Genomic DNA, 20,941 nt, shown 5'->3' with positions numbered 1-20,941 from the left:
CGTTTTAAATGGTTTCAAGGTCGTCGAAAGCGAGCACGTTGCTCAACCATCCTTTCGAGTCTTTGCGGATGCCTTTTGTTTGCCTCGCCTTATATGAAACGCATGCTTTTTTATTCCACTTTATTTAAATTGATCATTTTCTAATCGATTCTGTTAAAATAGCGATATAGGGAAGTAATATTCTGGATACTTTAGAATGTGTTAAGGTTAACACGTTCAGACTTCAAGGTTTTTAAGAGTACACATACAGTGGGTGTAGAAAGTATTCGTACACCGATCAACTTCCAAAAAAGCTATGTAAAATTGTAATTTATTAACATATTTTTTATAAACAATGACAATCTACATATTCTCGGAAATCTCTAGAATAGATAGATTACACAAAAAATAGCTATTTATGTAAGTTGCGAAATTAACAAGAAAAAAACAACCGATAGAAATGTTGAAGCAATAATTATTCGCACAACTGTTTAATTTTTAAAACTTCATTAAAAGAAAAAAGAAATTTACATTAATTTACAAGTATATAATACTTCCTTCGTGGGATTTCCTTTTGATTTTATATTTATTGCAACTCTTGTGAGCATTAAATTAACTACATGATTAGTTGTATATTATTATAGAAGTTAGATCTTCTTCAATTCCTCTATTAGAACCTTTTTTAAAAGTACTTTACTGGAAATTTCATGTTTTCTAATTCGTACTGTACTGTACTGTACTGTACTGTACTGTACTGTACTGTACTGTACTGTAAATGGTTCGTCATAAGAATCGTACAAATACTTATTGCTTCTATACTTTCACCCACCTTTCGCATTTTTTTGTTAACTTCACAAATGATATTAACTAGTAAATGTTATTTGGATTATATCTATCTTAGAGACTTCCGAGAATATGTAAAATATCAATGATTATAAAAAAAACAGTTAAGAAACTACAATTTCGCAGAAAAGTTTTTTGGGAAATTGATCGGTGTACGAATACATTCTACACCCACTGTAATAATAATTTCCGAACACCTTCCTAGTGCCTGATACTTGGAATAAAAAATGAAAAGTAGTCGATCTTTCGAAAATTTCTCGAGGAAAATTTATATTCGATATTTGTTCTAGTGTTTCGAGGAAAAGCAATCGCTCTACCATATCGCGCGATTTCGACCTTTACGGTAATACTGTTTCACGTGAACAGGAGGGGTGTGCTGGGAAGGTACACGAGCGTGTATGTATATGTATATCAGCACGTCCGAAAAGTGTCGTAGAGGGGTGCGAGAACGGCTGACAGCTGTGCAGAGCGTGGAAGCAACCGTTTCCTTTCTCGGTTCCACGCCACGCCACACCATGCCACGCCGGGACACACACGGAAAGCAACGCGGCCGCAGTGTGGCGAACGGACAACGGTTGAATGGATAATGTGGACTTAATAGACGGTTTAATGAAACGGCGTTATGCAACGAAACCGTGCGAAAATGGGCACAAGGCTCGCGACGTCTCGTTCATCCTCGTCGTAGGTGGCGCGTTACCGAATACGCGACCCCTCACAAATCGCCCACGGATTCGCGCTCTGGACAAATCTCAAACTTTACCTTTACACAAAATTCAGCTTTCTGGGAATCCCTTGGATGCAAACAAATTTTGATCATTCGTTAGAATGTTGTGAGAAAACGAAACGTTGGCTGCGGTATCGGTTGTGTCGAAAGGACGGTCGATTGTGGATTCAAGGACCGTGGGTTCGAATCTCCGTGCCCCTTATTTTCCATTTAAGGGGATATCCTGAATTAGGAGGTCTAAAAAAAGCGGTTTTTCGTGAATTTTTTTAGGATTAAAAAGAATAATTCATTCTGTCGTCTTTTTATCCTATTTTCATACATATATGAGTAGTCTGTACAAATGTTTTCAACAAGAAATATTCAAATTGAGTCGACTGTGACGCTACATTTGTAGAGCACCTCACAATTAAAACCTCCTATCGGCGTGAAAGATGCAGGTCGTAATTTTGGTTTGACATAAAAAAAAACAAAAGAAATTTTCATTTTCATACATTTTTCTTCTATGTGAACTAAAAGAATTCATACAAGGAAAAGTTTAAACAACTTTTTTATCAAGTTAAAGTGACTTTTTTCACCCAAAGAACTCATTCTTTTTTTCGAGCTTGCGATAATTTCACATTTCATGATTTTTGCGAGTTTTTCTTAGTTCACATAGAAGAAAAATGTATAAACGTAGGAGGTTTTAATTGTGAGGTGCTCTACAAATGTGCATCACAGTCGACTCAATTTGAATATTTCTTATTGAAAAAATTTGTACAGACTACTCAAATATGTATGAAAATAGGATAAAAAGTTCGACAGAATGAATTATTCTTTTTCATCCTAAAAAAATTCACGAAAAACCGCTTTTTTTAGACCTCCTAATTCAGGATTACCCCCTTAACTTGTTAACAATATCTTTTCCGTGTAAGTCGCATCGTATTTGTATATGTACGTATATATTTTAAGATTGCGTTAAAGTTCTTCGTGTATTTTTGCAATAGAAAAACCAAATATCGATCTTTTCTGTCATATCATAAATAATTTGCGATCACGAATCGAGCTCCATCTTAGAAGTCGATTTAAGCTTAGAATTCATGGCAATAGAATGCTAAGAAACATCTCGAGTTGCTGGTGGATACCAGAAAAAAAGGCCTCGAGTGCAAAGGGTTAAAATCTAGAATTTCGAAAGTACGCCTTTGAACTCTTTGTTGTAGTACGTCAAGATTAAAAAAATCAACAAAGACACGATCGTTTGAGTAGAACGGTGCGTAGCAAACTATATTCAGGCTAATTGCAGATGTCTTGAGAGATCTAACGTTGTAAAAACTTGAGATATTGGATGATCGAGAAAGAATTTTGGAAAGTAGAACATACAGAGGCATTATGCGAAGACAAAAACACTCCATCCGTTACAAGGTCGTATCGAGTGGGCAGAAAGTGAATAGCTGCGAGTTTCGGTGAAAGGACTTTGTCTCTGAACGCCCGAATCGATGTTTCAAATTCTGTTTACTTTCTAACGAGAAAGTTAAACTGAAACTGCAGCGAGTTTAAATTCCACAAGTAATTTTGTTTCCCGAAAGAGCATATTTTTAATAATTAAAATTATTCATATTCGGGAGAAGAATGTTTAATGGTTAAGATGACTTTTTCAGATTTCTACCAATCTGAGACACTTTGAAACTGGCGTTTCATATGGTCCAAAATGATGAAAAAATGACTACAAAATTTCACCTCATTATTGTTATTGTCTTTTGCAAATACAGACATCATAACATATAGACGTAAGCGTTACTTTTCTGCTAAAATCGGCACCATGTGCGCTGTGCAGTGATATAAACATACATAATGTAGTAGGTTCACTCTCAGCGAAATGAAATATTGTCAATCCTGACAATATAAATATCCATTTAATATAGGATATAGCAGTGCTCCGCAACCTTTTATCTTTCACGACATAACAATGTTTTATCGATAATTTGCGGCACACCACAAGTAAAAGCTTGCAAATATTAGGTGTACTGGAAAGTAATGTTGTTTTTGCAATTTTAAATACTTGTTTATCACTCATCAGCTCATTGATTTTTATCGATATGGCGTTGAAAATTTGCACACTAAATGGCAAAAGGCTGTTGATAACGAGGGCGATTACATAATTGATTAAAAATAGAAATTTATTAAAAATTTGTTTGAATTTACTATAAAAGAAACGACATTACTTTCCAGTCTACCTAATACATCAATTATAATAATACGTATATGTTTTTATTAAGTAAAAAACACAATAAAATAGCTCTATGTATGTAGATACTTACTTTCATCTAAGTTTTATACATATAAAGCAGTTTGAATTGTACACCAACACAAGAATAAAAATGTATAGTTACAGAACACGTAAAACAAATGTCCTCTATAAATTTAAATATAAAGTTTGTTGTTTGGTATTTACTTATGCTCATTTAATCAAAGTTAATTAATAGAAGTGTTTTTGTTTTGTGTATAATTTCAACTCAGATAAATTACATATTGGCAACAAATTGGTGGAGTATATGACTTAGAAAAATTTAAACTAATGCGGTGGTTAAAAAGTTTTGTTATTCTCGAGAAAATCATCGCGGCACAGCGGTTGCGGAGCTCTGGGATATAGAATAGATATATATTTAAATAGGTGGAAATATTACACATGAACGGTACGGGGACATAAAAGTACATAAAGTAAATCATACGTCATTCACGCATCGAACTTCCTGCATAACTGAACTACAAAACGGCCAGGCCCTTGTCCTGCGTTCGTCGGTGGAACGTACTGAATATAGTTCGTTGACGCAATCAAATATCGACTATAATAATATAAATGACGGAAACATGTAAACATGTGGGCATGATATAAATATAAAATAATATAAAAATAGATGATTTCTGTTGCCAGAAAACTCGAATCGTGTGAGAGAAAAGAATGTCGATCGAATAGAATAATATAAAAATTGAACGTCATATAAATTGAGTGTTCGAATAGAGATATTGCATTTAGATACATGTTCGCGAAACAATCGTATCGGTCTATTTCGAGGTTTTGTAACGGTATATGCGAACGCACGTATATCGATGACTATATCCGTCTCTTGCAGCAGTTGAAGTCACTGGTGACTCGAACGCCCGACATGCCGTGACGTGGGCACGCTACGTGACGGCAATACAACTCTTCCGATTCCTATTCCTACGCGTCGCTGACGTAACGGACGTCACTTTAAAACGACTGTTTCGAAACTGACACGCCGACAAGGAAACTTCGAAAAATTAATAGGACTAGACTTCATCTCGTTCACCGGAACTACATTGTTCCAATTTCCAAGATTGGCCTGCAAATTATTTTAAAAATATTGTACAACAGTGATCGATTATTTGTGGTCATACTTATTTTCGCAACTCTTTCAACATTCACGAATCCTATCCAGATTTATTTTCATTAATACTTGATCTTCGAAATTAATTTTGATCGTTAGGTTGGATTCAACGATTCGTAGTGCTCTAGACCAGTGCTCCGTAATATTTTATCTTTCACGGCATAACAATGTTTTATCGATAATTTCGTGACACACTACAAGTAAAATCTTGTACATACATAAATTATAATAATACGTATATGTTTTTATTAAATAAAAAACACAATAAATTAGCTGTATGTATGTAGAGATTTACTTTTATTTAAGTTTTATATTAAAAATTGCTGTTGTAATTTATTTTAGGAAATAAGGAACAGCCATGTGCTTCGGATTCATGGTTAGCAATTTAAATATCGTTAAAAGATCGCCTACGATTTTGATATATCTAACATTACTTACTTCCCATTTAAGGGGAGAAGCCACTGTAAAATCATTGAAAGTACACCATAATTTAAAATTTGTAATGCGTGTAAATAATTGATTTACCATTACAACTAAAAAAAGAACTTAAACTACGCTTCTTAACAATCATTAAGAGAAATACATGGTCCGATAGTATGCCTCACTCCTCAGTCAGAACGTCACAGTTTTTTAAGACAACGTTCTCAAACTTCAAGGTTTGTAGTGAAATTTCATAACAGGTTTAAACAATTTTTTTTGGAATCTGAAACTAAATATTTTGAAAGTATGTGAGGTTTGCCAGATGAGCACATGTAAAAAGAAGGACTCAGGATTTTTTCATCTTTTTTAGAGATTCAGTTCATTTCTAATCTTCCAGACCAGCGGTAAACGCTTATATCTTCACGACAGCCTATCCCGGCACCTTCGAGGCATACTATCGGACCATGTATTTTTTTTAATGACTGTTAAGAAGCGTAGTTTAAGTTCTTTTTTTAGTTGTAATGGTAAATCAATTATTTACACGCATTACAAATTTCTAATTATGGTGTAGTTTCAGCTATGTAACCCTGGCACCCGATTTTTCAAAAATTAATTTTTTTTATAGAAAATAATAGTATTTCGTTTGTACTTGATTGTACCAACAATAGTTTCGTTTGTACCTTCATCAATTAATGATTAACAAAAATTGTTTAAATGGTCAGCACCCGACATTGAGATTTTTGAAATCTGTTTTTTCCCTCTTCTTTAGAATAAACAATTTCTTGTAAAATTGAAACTATTGAGGTACAAACGAAACGAAAAGCGGTACAAACGATTCTAAAGAACAGGGAAAAAACAGATTTCACAAATCTCAATGTCGAGTACTGACCATTTTTTTAATTTTTTTAATTATTAATTGATGAAGGTTTAAACGAAACTATTGTCGGTATAATCAAGTACAAACGAAATACTATCATTTTCTACAAAACAAAAAATTGATTTTTGAAAAGTCGGGTGCCAGGTTCACATTAATTCTATCGAACTTTTTATCCTATTTTCATACATATTTGAGTAGTCTGTATAAATTTTTTCAATAAGAAATATTCAAATTGAGTCGACTGTGACGCACATTTGTACAGCACCTCACAATTAACCCTTTGCTTTCGGGTGGCGCTTCTGGGGCGACATATATAATTTAAAAGTGATTTTGTGAACGTACAATTTCAAATTCACTTACATCAGAATACAAATAATTATTAATTGAAACAATAATACATTGAGTCATAAACGTTCGTAGATGTTTTTCTTCGAAGTAGAGTTTTTGGTTTCACAGAAATTTATTATAAAAATGGACTGGATTTGATTTTATAGAAAAATACCTCGAGGACAAAGGGTTAAAACCTCCTATTGGCGGGAAAAATCCAGGTCGTAATTTTGGTTTGACACAAAATAACCAAAAGAAATTTTTATTTTCATATATTTTTCTTCTATGTGAACTAAAAGAATTCATTCAAAAAAAACTTTAAATAACTTTTTTATCGAGTTAAAGTGATTTTTTTCACTCAAAGAACTCGTTCTTTTTTTCAAACTTGCGATAATTTCATATTTCATCATTTTTGCGAGTTTTTCTTAGTTCACATAGAAGAAAAATGTATAAAAATGAAAATTTCTTTTGTTTTTTTTTATGTCAAACCAAAATTACGACCTGCATCTTTCACGCCGATAGGAGGTTTTAATTGTGAGGTGCTCTACAAATGTGCGTCACAGTCGACTCAATTTGAATATTTCTTGTTGAAAACATTTTCACAGACTACTCAAATATGTATGAAAATAGGATAAAAAGTTCGACAGAATGAATTACTCTTTTTCATCCTAAAAAAAATCACGAAAAACCGCTTTTTTAGACCTAATTCAGGATACCCTCTTATAGGGTAAAACCACTCTAGACGCAGAAAAAAGATCCAAATTTGACATTTTATTTTGGGTGTGTGACAAATGGAACAGAATCTCTTTTCAGAGGGTTTATTTAACACATATTGAAGACCAAAAAACAATTTTTACTTTCATTTTCATACAAAATGGCGGCGACAGAGCCCGTCGTCGAAAACAGCTTTTTTGAAAACACCGCCATGGGAGGACGAATTTCTCGGGATCTATGAGTCATGGAACAAAAACAGAAGAAACTTTGTAATCTATATACAATTGTCTTTGGAAGTTTGTAGGGTTCTTGTTCTTAATCAATTTTTGTGGAAGTGTGCACTTTTTAAGCAATGAAGCGACTTTTTGCCGTAAAAATGAGCATTACATTGCTTATAAAAGAAGAAGTGTATATTCAATCAAAAAACAGCTACGTACTTCCAAAGAGAATATTGTTGTGAAGCTACTGTAAAAATTTCAGATCGATCCATGCAATAGTCACTTAGAAATCCGTCCACCCAGTTTGAAAAAAGTGGATTTGAGAAAAACGCGTTTACAGTTTTATAAACACTTTAATCGCGCTCTGAGGCGCTGCGGCAAAATCGATAATTGAATCTTTTAACATTTGTTTTCCACTATAAATCAAATGACGTGACCCTAAAGTATCGTTTAAGCAAAAAGAAACACAAAATCGATGTTTTGAAAATCCTAGAGTGGTTTTACCTCTTAAATTAACGATTAATAGCGTTTGTAACGGAGAGAAGGACGGTGAAAGGCATAGAGTACCCCGGAGACGGCCCTGGTGTTCCGAAGTGCACCAGCACGAGACACGATCCTGGCTCTCCTGGTCGCCGCGAGAAAAGGTAGAACGAAGGTGGCAGAACCTCGCGGGATGTCGATCGACCAGCCTCGTAAATCCCGCGATTCGTGTCGTCGCGACGCCGTGTGCAATCGAGTGTACGATAAAAGGCCGTCGTTGGAGTGAAAATGGCGTCCGCGTGGAAGGGCTACGGTCAAGCTCGGTGGTCCAGTGTGCTCGAGGTCGTTACGTGCACTGGCCTCTCTTGTTGCTTGAAAAAGTGAACGTTGCGTTATGTTCGGCCACCTTCGCGAAACGCCGCGTCGCTTTCTCGTGGCGCCCGACACGGCTCTACTAACCACCTCGAAAACGTCCACCGTATCCTACGATAATAAACCCTTCGATAATAATAAACCCTTCGGCCCACCGAAAGTATCCTCGTTCCAATTTCCGATCACCGCGAATGCAAAACTTTACGATACGCGACAATTTCTCCGTCGCCTCGAAATGGAACGCGACATTCGTTGGGGACTTGTCACGATTACTTAGGGATTGGTCCCATGTATTCGAGCAACTGTTCAAACGGGACTGGCTTATGAATGGGAGAAAGATACGGCGAGGTAGTTGGACGTTTAGCGTAGCACGAACGATAAGTTTCCTCCATCTGGAAATGAAATGTGACGTTTGTTCGAGGATAACCTCGAGTGTACCCAGTGTCCTAGAGACTGATTCTATGAATTTAAGGAACTGCCGAAACGAAACTGTTTTACGAGTGCGAAGAATAATAGTGCCGACGGTGTTAGATGTTTAGTTGAGACTGATGATCGATAGACTGGAATCGTGGTACGTTGCGACCAGAGAGACGTTTAACTGGATTTATAGGGTGAATGTAGCGAGTTAAAAGGCTCGCACACGGCTTCCGATCCGATTTTTCGCGTTTGTTGCAAGTGTTCTCGCGCGAGAGACGTTTGCACGGTCGATCGTACTCATGGGAGTTCGACCCAGTTATTAATAAGACTTTCTCTTTTATTTTAGCCATGGACTGCCGAGGGGTGGCACTGACGTTTCTGTTGGTAAGTAAACGTACAAATCTTCTATCGACAAGTCTTCGATCCATCAACAACCGTTAACTTGTAAATGGCTCAAGACTAATGGCAAGACTAATGGCAAACCACTTTTGCGCTTAAAATTCCTATCGCTACGTTCATCACTGTCTATACTGTATGTACAGTTTCTCGACGAATTCTAAGGAGATAAAACGTTTGCTTCTGGATGGAATGATTACCATTTTTGGAGGGGAATATTTGCAGTTTGTCATATGCAATTCTTTTTTAGTAAATTCTTTGCATTCATAAATTTTTAGTTTATTCTTTTTTTATACTAATTTTTAGGAAATTTTCTTTCTATGTTAATTGTGTTTATTGTTAATCAATTCATTCAATATAAGGATTTTTAGTAAATTCTTTTTGTATGTTAATTTAGTAAATTCAATTCGGATACTATTAAGTTCCGAAGATGAGCTTAATTTTTAGAAAAAGTTATTGCACAATTGAATGAATTCAGCCTCATACGAAATTATAGCATGATTTACGTTGGTGCCGATATCACGATACAGTTACTTTCTACTCCTAGTGAGTAGATACAGAATCGACAAAACATTTCTTTGTTAATTCCTTCTTAAAAACACTAAAATATTGCACATCTTAAATGCAGCGAAAACGACTAAAAGATTCATTAAAAACAATCTAAAATGTTTGATTCGATTGCAAGACATTTCAGAAAGTAATTGATTCCCAATGGACAAACGTGTCGGACGAATTGTTTTGCGTTCCGCTATAAATTTTTTCGAAATTGTCGTGCGCAAAACATTCGAAAGTTTGGTGAAACATATTGAGTATATTAACCCTTTCTGCTCGAGAGCTGACTCTCGGTCGCCATTAGGTTTCATCAATCAGCATTAATGTTCGTTTAGGTTAAATTTCTTTGGAACTCGAAGTCTCAATAAAATGATCGAGGTAAAGGTGACCTGATTTTCAAATCGCAAGTAATTTGCAATTACGAATCAAGCTACATCTTGGAAGTCGATCTAAGCTTAGCATTCATGGCAATAGAATGCTGAGAAAGCATATCGAGTTTCTGTTAGGTACCAGAAAAAAGGCTTCGAGTGCAAGGGGCTAACGAAGAATCCGAGAACGCGAAAGGGTTCCAGATCGCGCGAGGAGTTGTACATTATACCAAGAGTTAACTTTTTCCACTCGAGGCTTTTTTTCTGGTATCTACCAGCAACTCGAGATGCTTTCTTAGCATTCGTGGTAATAGAATTATATTGACTTTGAAAATAAGATCTCCAAGATGGCACAACATGGCAAAGAGTTGTTACGAATCGACTCACTTTTGTTGCCTTTTTTTGAAAGGTTTCAAGGATGTTTAGTGAAATTTGGAGGAATAAGGCACTAGAATTGCCGAAGTTTAAATCTTGAGCGCGGAACAGTATTAACCCTTTGCACTCGAGGCTATTTTTCTGATATCTACCAGCAAATCGAGATGCTTTCTTACCATTCTATTGCCACGAGTGCTAAGATTATATCGACTTTGAAAATGAGATCTCTAATTTGAGATTCGAGAATCAGGTCACCTTTGGCTCAACGACAATTTTTTTTGAGTTTCTTCGAGGCACTTCGAGTTCCAAAGAAATTAAACCTAAAGAAAACCTAGTGGTGACTGAGAGTCACCTCTCGAGTCCAAAGGGTTAATCGACGACCATGGAAGTTGAACAGTTGGCCAGTCGATTGCGCCGAGGGCGATCCATTTTCCTTCGATTTCGATTTCGATCGGCGCCGAACTCACATGTGCGTGCGCAATACTTTCTCTCGTATCGTGTCGTGCGAGAAGCGAGAAGCAAGCGTGGCTGGGGAGCGTGGTATATGTTGGCCAGGAATGCGAGGAATTATGTAACCCTTTGTTGGCACAACGTCCCGCAAAACCGTCTGCCGGGAAAATTGTGTCGAGCGGCCGCAATATTTTCTATGCTCCGTAATTTTTCTGCTTAAAATTAGCGTTAACCGAGCCAGTTTGCTCGTAACGACTCGCTGAAATGGTTGCTTTAATACACTGGACGGAATTGCAGTTAATTTCATTCTTGCGAGGCTACTCGGGACATGAAAGGAAAAGAAACGCGAAACTATATCACGTTCTCGTAAGAAAAATGATAGAACCAAAAAGTTTGTATACGTTGGACTCTGCAGCCATTGCGTAGGAAGTTTTATATCGAATTCTCGATAGGAAATTATTACTGTAGTAGGTTTACTGTTAGTAGGTTTGCGTGAATCTAGTGCAATGATGAAAAAAGGTGTAATAAATAGAAGTGGGTGAATGAAATGATAAACTGTATGGATTGTATAAAAAAAACAATGTAAAAATGAACTTTATGGATGCGGGTCTTAGACGATATTGAAAAAGAGCCGAATTGAAAAATCCAAAAATGGTTGCATTTCTCCCATTGCCAGCTGCAACTTTTATTTCAAGAAAAATAACGCAGTCTATTAAAAAAAAGAAAACTATCATGATGAAATCCCGAAAGTGACCCCATCTTTGATTCCACTTGGAACAGTCTAACTTTCTTCTATCGTTCGGAGATATCCAGCTGGATTCATTAAAATCCACCTTGTATATAACGTTAGCAATTCCAAGTTTCGTTTGAGACTCGTATCATCGACATGCGATAGGGTTCAGGAAATGACGACCCGAGAAGCTAGTTGTGACACATTACTCGGGGCATGTTGTGACTATGAAAAGGACGCTGAGAAAGTACTGTTGCATAAATATAGAATGTAGTTTAGGTTGACGGTTAGCTTACATTTTGTAACGTTTTGTGTTTAATACTATATTTCGCAATGCTTTGGTTTGTTCACCTTCACGTATTCCTTCTGGTTGCATTGAAAGTATCAAAGTATTTTTACACTAGTAGAATAATCGTATCGTTTATAAAATACAATATGTTTTTCACGCATTGCAAAGGAAATTGTTGTTCAGAATCGTCTCAGCTATCCCCCATTTCCGGCTCCTACGCGAGTTTTGGGACACCCTGTACATTGTGCTTTGTAAAAAATATAAAACAGGAATTACACTAAATGATAACGTTACCAAAGATACAGTCAGTGTAAGAAGTATTCGTACAGCAGCCAATGTAAAATAAAATTAATAAGAAAAGAAATAAGAGGCTAACATTAAAAGTTAATTTAAAACTTTAATTTATGCAAATTTCACTCTAAAAATATGTAGGAGTGTTGGTTAATTATTTCTTCCTCTAACATTTATTAATAAAATAAATACATCAAGTTTTATTTTGAATTGGTTCTGTACGAATACTTATTACACTGACTGTAAGATTCACGACCTGCTGAATCCATCAAAGAAACGAAGATTGTTAGTAAACTTTAACGTTCCCGCCACTAATAACCTAGGTGTTGATGCGACATTAATTTAGATCGGAGCTTCTTAACCTTTTTTCATTCACGTCCCCATTTACGATTGTGATTTTTTTCGCAATCCAAAAAATATAAATCCTAAGACCAATAAATATATAAAAATAACATATTGCATATAATAATTAATAAATTGATTACCGAATAAATAGATATTATTCCTGCGATGTCCACTCTCGTGTTACAATGGAACAGAGACAACTGACTACACCGGAAAAAACTGCACACGTTTACACTACAATTAGCTGAATCGTTGTCTCGCTGCACCATAAGTGATACAAAGCGCACCATTTTCAAACTTGTCACAAATGAATTTAAATAATTTACATTAAAATCTTGCGACCCAAAGATTTCGCTAAGCAACCCCATTTGGTATCACGACCCACAGTTTAAAAAGCCCTGATCAAGATTAAAAAAAAAATTGAGCTCATAGAGAGTTAACTATAATTCCGTTCAGTGTATGAAAGCAACTATGCAGAAGGAATTGATCGTTAATCGGATAACGCGATATGTATGTACAGTGGGTGTAGAAAGTATTTGTACACCGATCAATTACCAAAAAACCTATGTAAAATTGTAATTTATTAACTTATTTTTTAAGAGCAATGACATTCTACATATTCTCGGAAATCTCTAGAATAGATAGATTACAAAAAAAATAGCTATTTATGTAAGTTGCGAAATTAACAAGAAAAAAACAATTAATCGATAGAAATATTGAAGCAGTAAGTATTCGCACAACTGTTTAATTCTTAAAACTTGATTAAAAAGAAAAGAAACTTACATTAATTTATAAGTATATAATACTTCCTTCGTGAGATTTCCTTTTGATTTTATAATCATTGTAACTTTTCTAAGCATTAAATTAAGCATTCCTCTATTAGAACCTTTTTTAAAAGTACTTTACTGGAAATTTCATGTTTTCTAATTCATACGGAGCAATAAACTAATGTGTTTACGTTACAAAACTCTACTGTAAATGGTTCGTCATAAGTAGACTACGGATCTTTATGCATTTATAGAAAATTTGAATGTGCAAGAACCTACAAAATGCAAACAACATGCAAGAATATTAAAAAGATTGAAAGTAAAGTTCATGTTATAACATTTGGAGAATAAAATAAATTCCTATTTAGGTTCAATTTTTGTAGGCACGTTCGCGAAAATTTTATTTCGCATAAAGATCCGCAGTCTAGTCATAAGTATCGTACAAATACTTATTGCTTCTATACCTTTACCCACTTTTCGCATTTTTTTGTTAACTTCACAAATTATATTGATTAGTAAATGTTGTTTGGACTATATTCATCTTGGAGACTTCCGAGAATATGTAAAATATCAATGATTATATAAAAAGCAATTAAGAAAACTACAATTTCGCAGAAAAGTTTTTTGGGAAATTGATCGGTGTACGAATAGATTTTACGTAAGTAGAACTCTAGGAGTACATCCAGGAAACTAGCAAAAGGTAACGGAGGTTATTTGTGGCTTAGATTAAAAAAAAAAAATTGGGCTCATACAAAGTTAACTATAATTCCGTCCAGTGTATGGAACAACTATTCAGAAGGAATTGATCGTTAATCGTATAACGCGATATGTAAGTAGAACTCTAGGAGTACATCCAGGGAACTAACAAAAGGTAACGGAGGTTATTTGTGGTTGGTGTTATCTGATAATTGCGGTGTAGTCGTACCTGTCGCTAAATAGACACATGCCCCTTGTCGCATGAGCCCTGGTATACTTTACTACAGATATCGTTTCGTGTGTAACGAGTATTACAAGCTTTTCTATTTCATGAGAATGAGTCCTCCTGAAGTGAAGGTTACGCGAGATAATTTGGGGAAACGCTTGTTTCTCCCATGATAATCACGGTAAACATCATGTCGGAAGACAAAGCGGTGTCCTCTTGACAAAGACCAGCGGATTTGATGTCGTTAACCTGTTCGGAAGGTTGCAATCTCGAGGGTTGCGCAACCACTTAATAATTGACAATTACGTTTAAACTTGGCGTTTACACCGATTGGGACCGCGAGAGGTTCGCTCAAGTGCGCGCAATTAACTAAAACACTGGAATCGCTACTCCTCCAACCAGAGCTGGCCGAGAATTTCATTCCAATTACAAACAGTTGGACTTGCTCTTCAAACACCATTCTTTTCATTTTTTTCGAGCTCGTTAACTTCCAGCGAATATTTGCAGGTCTTCGCCATATCTTCTTGGCAAGCCAATGTATATTTAACAAAGGAAAAAGAGGAAGTTTTGAGTATGTCAGTCGGTGCAAATTAAAAAAAGTAATTGAAACGAATTTCTATCTCTTAACGGACAGCTTTTTACCTCGCTAGGAATTTTACAAATTTGTATAGTTTTCAAAATACTGTGGTCTCATGCTTGTTGATTCGAATATGTTTAATCGAGAACGTTCATGAGTGTTATAATTTTCTCTTAAATTATTAATTAATGGTTTTGAAATCCCACCTAAAAATTTTATTCCGGATAATCTTCAAATCCAAGAGTCGAAAGCTTTTTAAAGCGTTTGCTTGCAAAGTTTAAAATGAAATATTCACATAGGTAATCATTCTTCACTTTCGTTTCGTCGTAAATAGTTAATATTCGTATCAATATCAATAATATAAACCAGTATGCAAAAGACAATAATTGACTGATATTAAAGAAACGTCAATATTCTAAATATATCTTCGTTAATTTTCCAAAGCATCGGTTTGCAAATCTGTAAGATATTCCGTTTGCTTCCTTAAATTATTCTGGTCGTGAACTTTGTAAATCGAGACAAAACAAAGAAAACACGAGAAAAACTGAGCGTACAAGTTATTGCGTAAAAACGGTCGTGGAGGAAGCAGAAGTTTCGAAGTATTCGCAAATATTTGAGCGAGTGTTTCGCGCAAGGGAAAAGGAGAGATAATCCGTTTGGAACAGCCACGCCCACTTTTACTCCGTGTACTTTTAAATATCGGCGCGGGATCTATACAGGAGAGGCTGGAGCCCGTTTTCACAAACGTTTCACTGCGGTAGTACACCCAATACCGGAAGTGTGCCGCTAAATGCGCTCTTGCGAGCAGTTCACACGTTCGCGAACGATGGAAAACCGAGCGCAAACTTTCGTCCTGGGAAGCAAACAACGTTGTTTTCATAATATCAATTGCTTCTCAATTTTTCATACTCGGAAACCGAATCGAAATGTAGCTTTCACAGGCATACTCTATTATTCTAAACGTTACGACCATTATTTCCACGCATACTTTACTACGGATCTTGATGAAAAGTTCATTTAACTTAATTCTTCATATTTCAGTATACGAAGTGATGGATTACCGATAAGAACGATGCAACTAAATCGTCCATTAAATGTGAAAATTTGTTGTACCTTTGAATAAGAAAGGGCTAACGATGATGGTTATACAGTCAGTGTAAGAAGTACAGCAGCCAATTTAAAATAAAATTAATAAGAAAAGAAATAAGAGGCTAACTTAAAAGTTAATTTAAAACTTTAATTTACGCAAATTCTATTCTAAAAATATGTAGGAGTGTTGGTTAATTATTTCTTTCCCTCAAATTTATTAATAAAATAAATACATAAAGTTTTATTTTGAATTGGTTCTGTACGAATACTTATTACACTGCCTGTATGTGTTTGTCTAATCAATTTCACACTGTAGAAACTTTCCAAAGACGCTTAAAAACGATCGGAAATGCACACTTTCCACTATCACTTTACTATGAATTTATTAACAGATACTATATTTCAGCTTGTTTTTTTAATGAAGTGTTTAAAGTCACATGCATCATTCGAGGTTATCAGTGACCATGTTTTCTCACTTTCAATATCCATTGATATGTGATTATTAGACTGCAGATCTTTATGCAAAATAAAATCTTCGCGAACGTGCCTACAAAAATTGAACCTAAATATAAATTTATTTTATTCTGAAAATATTATAACATGAACTTTACTTTCAATCTTTTTTGTATTCATGCATATTGCATGCATTTTGTAGTTTCTTACACATACAAACTTCCTATAAATGCATAAAAATCCGCAGTCTAGTGATTATATTCGGTGGTAAAGCCCAGTGTCTTTGAGAATGTTTAGAATTTTTGCTGCAGCACACTCAACGAATTTACGATGTTTTATCGTGATATTTTATTACAAAATCTAGGGCAGTGTTTGTATATTTCAGGTGTAATATAACCTGTGGTATCGAATATATAGCACGCTTCTTTGATTTTTCAATTTTGAACCATCTTTTTAATATTAAGTTCAATCGATAAAACAAAATGAATTACCGAAAGTCTAATAGACCAACACTATACTTACGCGATAAGTATAAATATGTCTTCGAACGAATATCATACTGCGAACAGTCGATAGAAAATCGCGTTTATTTATCTTGAGAGAAAGTAGCTGAGGAGAAAGAGACGGCCAAGTTTAAGACAGACATTGCGTAAATCATTTTTCTCTTACTCGTCGTATCTCATTGTTGCGCGTAATGCGGACAAGATTATGCTATTTGTCCAGATTCCTTGAGACGATCGAAAATAATTCAGCGTTGTCTACATTATAGACGTAATCTTTGGTTTTACTAATTCAGGGGAAATATATATTAATACATATGTAAAAATTAATACGAACATTACAGAGTGGACAATTTCAATGAATCCAGCTGGATATCTCCGAACGATAAAAGATTGGTAAAAATTATTTTAAGCAAAATTTGTGCGGTTCCAAGGAGGACATAAGATGGCGTTATTAGTAGATAGCACCATTTTCGGGATTTCATAATGGCAGTCATTTATTTTAAATAGGATGCGTTATTTTTCTCGAAATAAAAGTTGTAACTGTCAATGAGACGAATACAACGGTTTTGGAATTTTTCAATTTAATTTATTTTTGACAAAGTTACAGAGCTCCAAAGTTTCTGAACTTTTTATTCAATTTGACCAACTATCACTAGAATATATCTGCTTGTAAAATTTACCGTTCTTTCCATTTCTGCCCTCAGAAATAAAGGTTTCCATTTTCCTGGAATCTGGTAGCTTTCGAAATAATCCCTGCATTGACTTTAACCATCTGTCGGCAAAATTCTTTTTCTGTAGATAGTTTGCAAAGCATTTAGTTTGATAATTTACCTTGATGCCAATCGTTATCATTATATATGTCGATATATTAGCATATGACTTGAAAGGTATACGCGCACATAGAGGGTTAAAGTCATGGTCATGGTCGTCACCGGTCTTCTTTTATGTCTAAAATGGCGCCATCTACAATAAAACTGATAACGCTATCTTATGTCCCACATGGAACCGTACAACTTTTGTCAAAAATGTTTTTTGCTATGTAGATTCATTAAAACGTTCCACTCTGTATAACGCCCCGTTAAGGCGTAGAGTTTGGTTCCGAAAGCGTTTCTTTTCCTACACAACACTGATGTAACTGGCAAAAAATTACTTTTTTGCTTTGTTTTGCTTTATTACTTTGATCTAAATCGAATAATTCGTGTAAGTTAAGAAATGCACATATTACTAATATAACATAAATTTACAGATTTCAATCATTGTTTCAAGAATTCTCTTCGAAAATAAATGTTTAATTATGTAACTTCTCGAAAAATGTTTTCTTTTTTTTTTATATAACGTGTCAATGAAGAGAGCGTGGGTGTGTCTTCGAAGCACGGAATTTCATGGAGTATATAATCCTGGTTCCGCTCGCGTAATACCAGTGATTTTCAAGTTTTGTCACGTTCAACGATATCCATCGTCTCTTGACCTGTTACATAAATATATTTCGCAAAATTTTCAGTCACAAGAATGCTGCAATTAAGAATAAATTTGGCTTGAGTTAGACTTTATGTCGCCTCTCGAACAAGTAAATAGACTGTATAGTATTTGCAATAAACACCGACCGCCGTCGGCCGAAATCAAAAGGGTACACGATAGTGGAAAGACGGTAATTAGTTCGCTAGTTGGACAGTCAGTCATCAACAGCCTGTCAACGTGTACATACTTATATATTATCCATCTATTTATATTAAATATATTCTTGTTTTTGTTTAAAGTAAAGAACTGCTTCATTTCCGCCTAATGCGTCGGTCCCGTATCCTACATTATTAATATCCTATATACTCGCGATGTATACCACTCATACAATGTATTTATCATATCGAATATAAATATAGACTTTTATCTATGAAATAGTGTTTGAAATTTTGTATTTCTTGCATTTATTTTGAAGTTTATCATTTGAAATCAACAATTATCAATTTTTCTCCATGTCCACTTTCTACTTCATCTGCTTTTTTAACACGAAGCCTACCGTTGATTTGCAACTATCTCTAACGTGACGAGACAAATGACTAGTCTTAAAGACACTTTTTTCAATTAAACGCGAAAATGTTCCACGTGGAATTGAATTAAATAATGCATATATTCATGTATTCTGCATAATGTATACTGAAGTTTGAAAACGGTCGTGGCGAGTTTAGTGCTAATAACTTTTCTACCATATCGATAATAAATAATTGTGAATGTATAATTCTACGAAATCTGACAAGTAATGTCTTATTTAGAATTGATCGTGTTTTAACAACCTCCTTTCCCACTCGTTTAATTCAGACTGCAATTCGTGGTACAGAAGGATTGCGTGTTGGCTACGGTGCCGATTGAAACACGCTCTACCTTAAAGCGTGCAACAATGACGTCATTGAGACACTCTCACATGGTGATACAGCGAACGTTCTGAGGCGAGTGACTAATGTGGCTCACGTTACGGCAGCAGGATCGAGCGATGGGAGGCGTTTTCAAGGAGATCACTGCCTACGCCAGATCCGCGAACACATTGATCCGATTATCCCTCGATTCACTCGATCGCCTGGCTGTCCGCGATGGATTTTAATGTACGAACATCCCGGATTGCATCCCTTCCCGCGATCATTACGCGATCGCACAGGTTTTCGTTACCTTCCTTGGATGCTTTCGATCCAACGCACAATGGGCAATTTAAACGATCTAGATGGACAAATTTCTTAAGAAACATGTTCATGAATTTTGTATCACTAGACTGCGGGCTTTTATGCATTTTATAGGAAATTAGAATACGCAAGAATCTACAAAATGCACACAGTATGCAATAATATAAAAACATATTGTAAGTAAAGTTCATATTATAACGTTTGCAGAGGAAAATAAATTCCTATCGAGGTTCAATTTTCGTAGGTACGTTTGCAAAGATTTTATTTTGCATAAAGATCCGCAATCTATTTATCACTATTTATTTTATATACATATTTACTTTTCAATCATTAGTACTTCCATTTTGTCCACCTAGATCTATAAAATTAGCCACTGTGCGTCGTCTTGTAGAGACTGGGCAGGTAAATTGTTTAAACATAATGTTTTTTTCGAGAATATATTTTACGAAGGCGAATGCCAATTCTGATATTGTCTTTCACATATATATTTTTAGGACTAACGATAAGACAACAACTTCTTTCATTAAATAGATATGTGTTTGAACAAATACGCGTCCGGTTGGTTTTTTAGCGATACCAGCTTGAAAAATGAACGTAATGACATATTTTTGTTGGCGAGGAAGATGAAATTACAACAAAATCATTAAAATAGCGATTATAAAACGAGGAAGTTTCATATTTTTGAAGAAGTCGCTTTATTTTTGCTCTAAGAAAGTACAGTTTGAAAGAAATTTTTCACGAATTTTGTTGAATCTCAGATCACTGTAAAACCAACGAGACTGTTTAAAAATGCTTTAATTGATCAATCACAGCGCGACTTTAAGTCAAACGTATATGTATATGTATACAGCTAAAGAAAATTTAATTTACAGTTAGTCTATTAGATGCATATAAGTATGCTACAGAAGAAAATGTTTAATATGCACGTAATGTATAGATATTATTCATAAAAAATAGTAAAACTTCAATTCCGTGATTGAACAATTATTTATAAGTAGGTAAATATCGATAACTGAAACCTTTACCTTTACATGATTATTATTATTATTATTTTCCGAAGACGAAGGATGTTTGTAATCAAAGGTAACGATTATCGGAGATTGAATAGAAGTTGCTGTTACGAGTTTGACTTGGTCGTTTTTGACGGAAAGTCTTGGATCTATTTGGGAAGGTGGCTCGTTACGTTGATCGAAATTGAAGCCTTGCGAGTTGAAATAAATTGTTTCAGCCTGATCTTCTTGCTTTGAAACAAACGCTGCACACTTTGTTATCAACTCTGTTATTCCGATGTCGATGCTTCTTGCTCCGAGTGGTTTAGTATATCGGTACGTCATCATCGTCGTCATCTGCATTTAATGTCAACCGTAATTTGCAACAAAAACTTGGTAATGTACAAAATGCAGGTACCCAT

At 35.1% G+C, this 20,941-nt stretch overlaps 1 protein-coding gene across 1 annotated transcript in view; it reads left to right on the top strand.

The window, feature by feature from the left end:
- The window catches only part of LOC128890061 (cuticlin-4), a 158,162-nt gene that overhangs the window by 5,631 nt on the left and 131,590 nt on the right, over positions 1–20,941 (top strand). The window contains exon 2 of the mRNA XM_054148248.1: positions 9,101–9,138. Within this exon, the coding sequence (XP_054004223.1) occupies positions 9,101–9,138 (38 nt within the window). The remainder of the gene's footprint in view (positions 1–9,100; positions 9,139–20,941) is intronic.

This window comes from Hylaeus anthracinus, unplaced genomic scaffold, assembly GCF_026225885.1.
Source record: "Hylaeus anthracinus isolate JK02 unplaced genomic scaffold, UHH_iyHylAnth1.0_haploid 12000, whole genome shotgun sequence".
NCBI lineage: Eukaryota > Metazoa > Arthropoda > Insecta > Hymenoptera > Colletidae > Hylaeus > Hylaeus anthracinus.
This window is presented reverse-complemented; position numbering and strand designations above follow the sequence as displayed.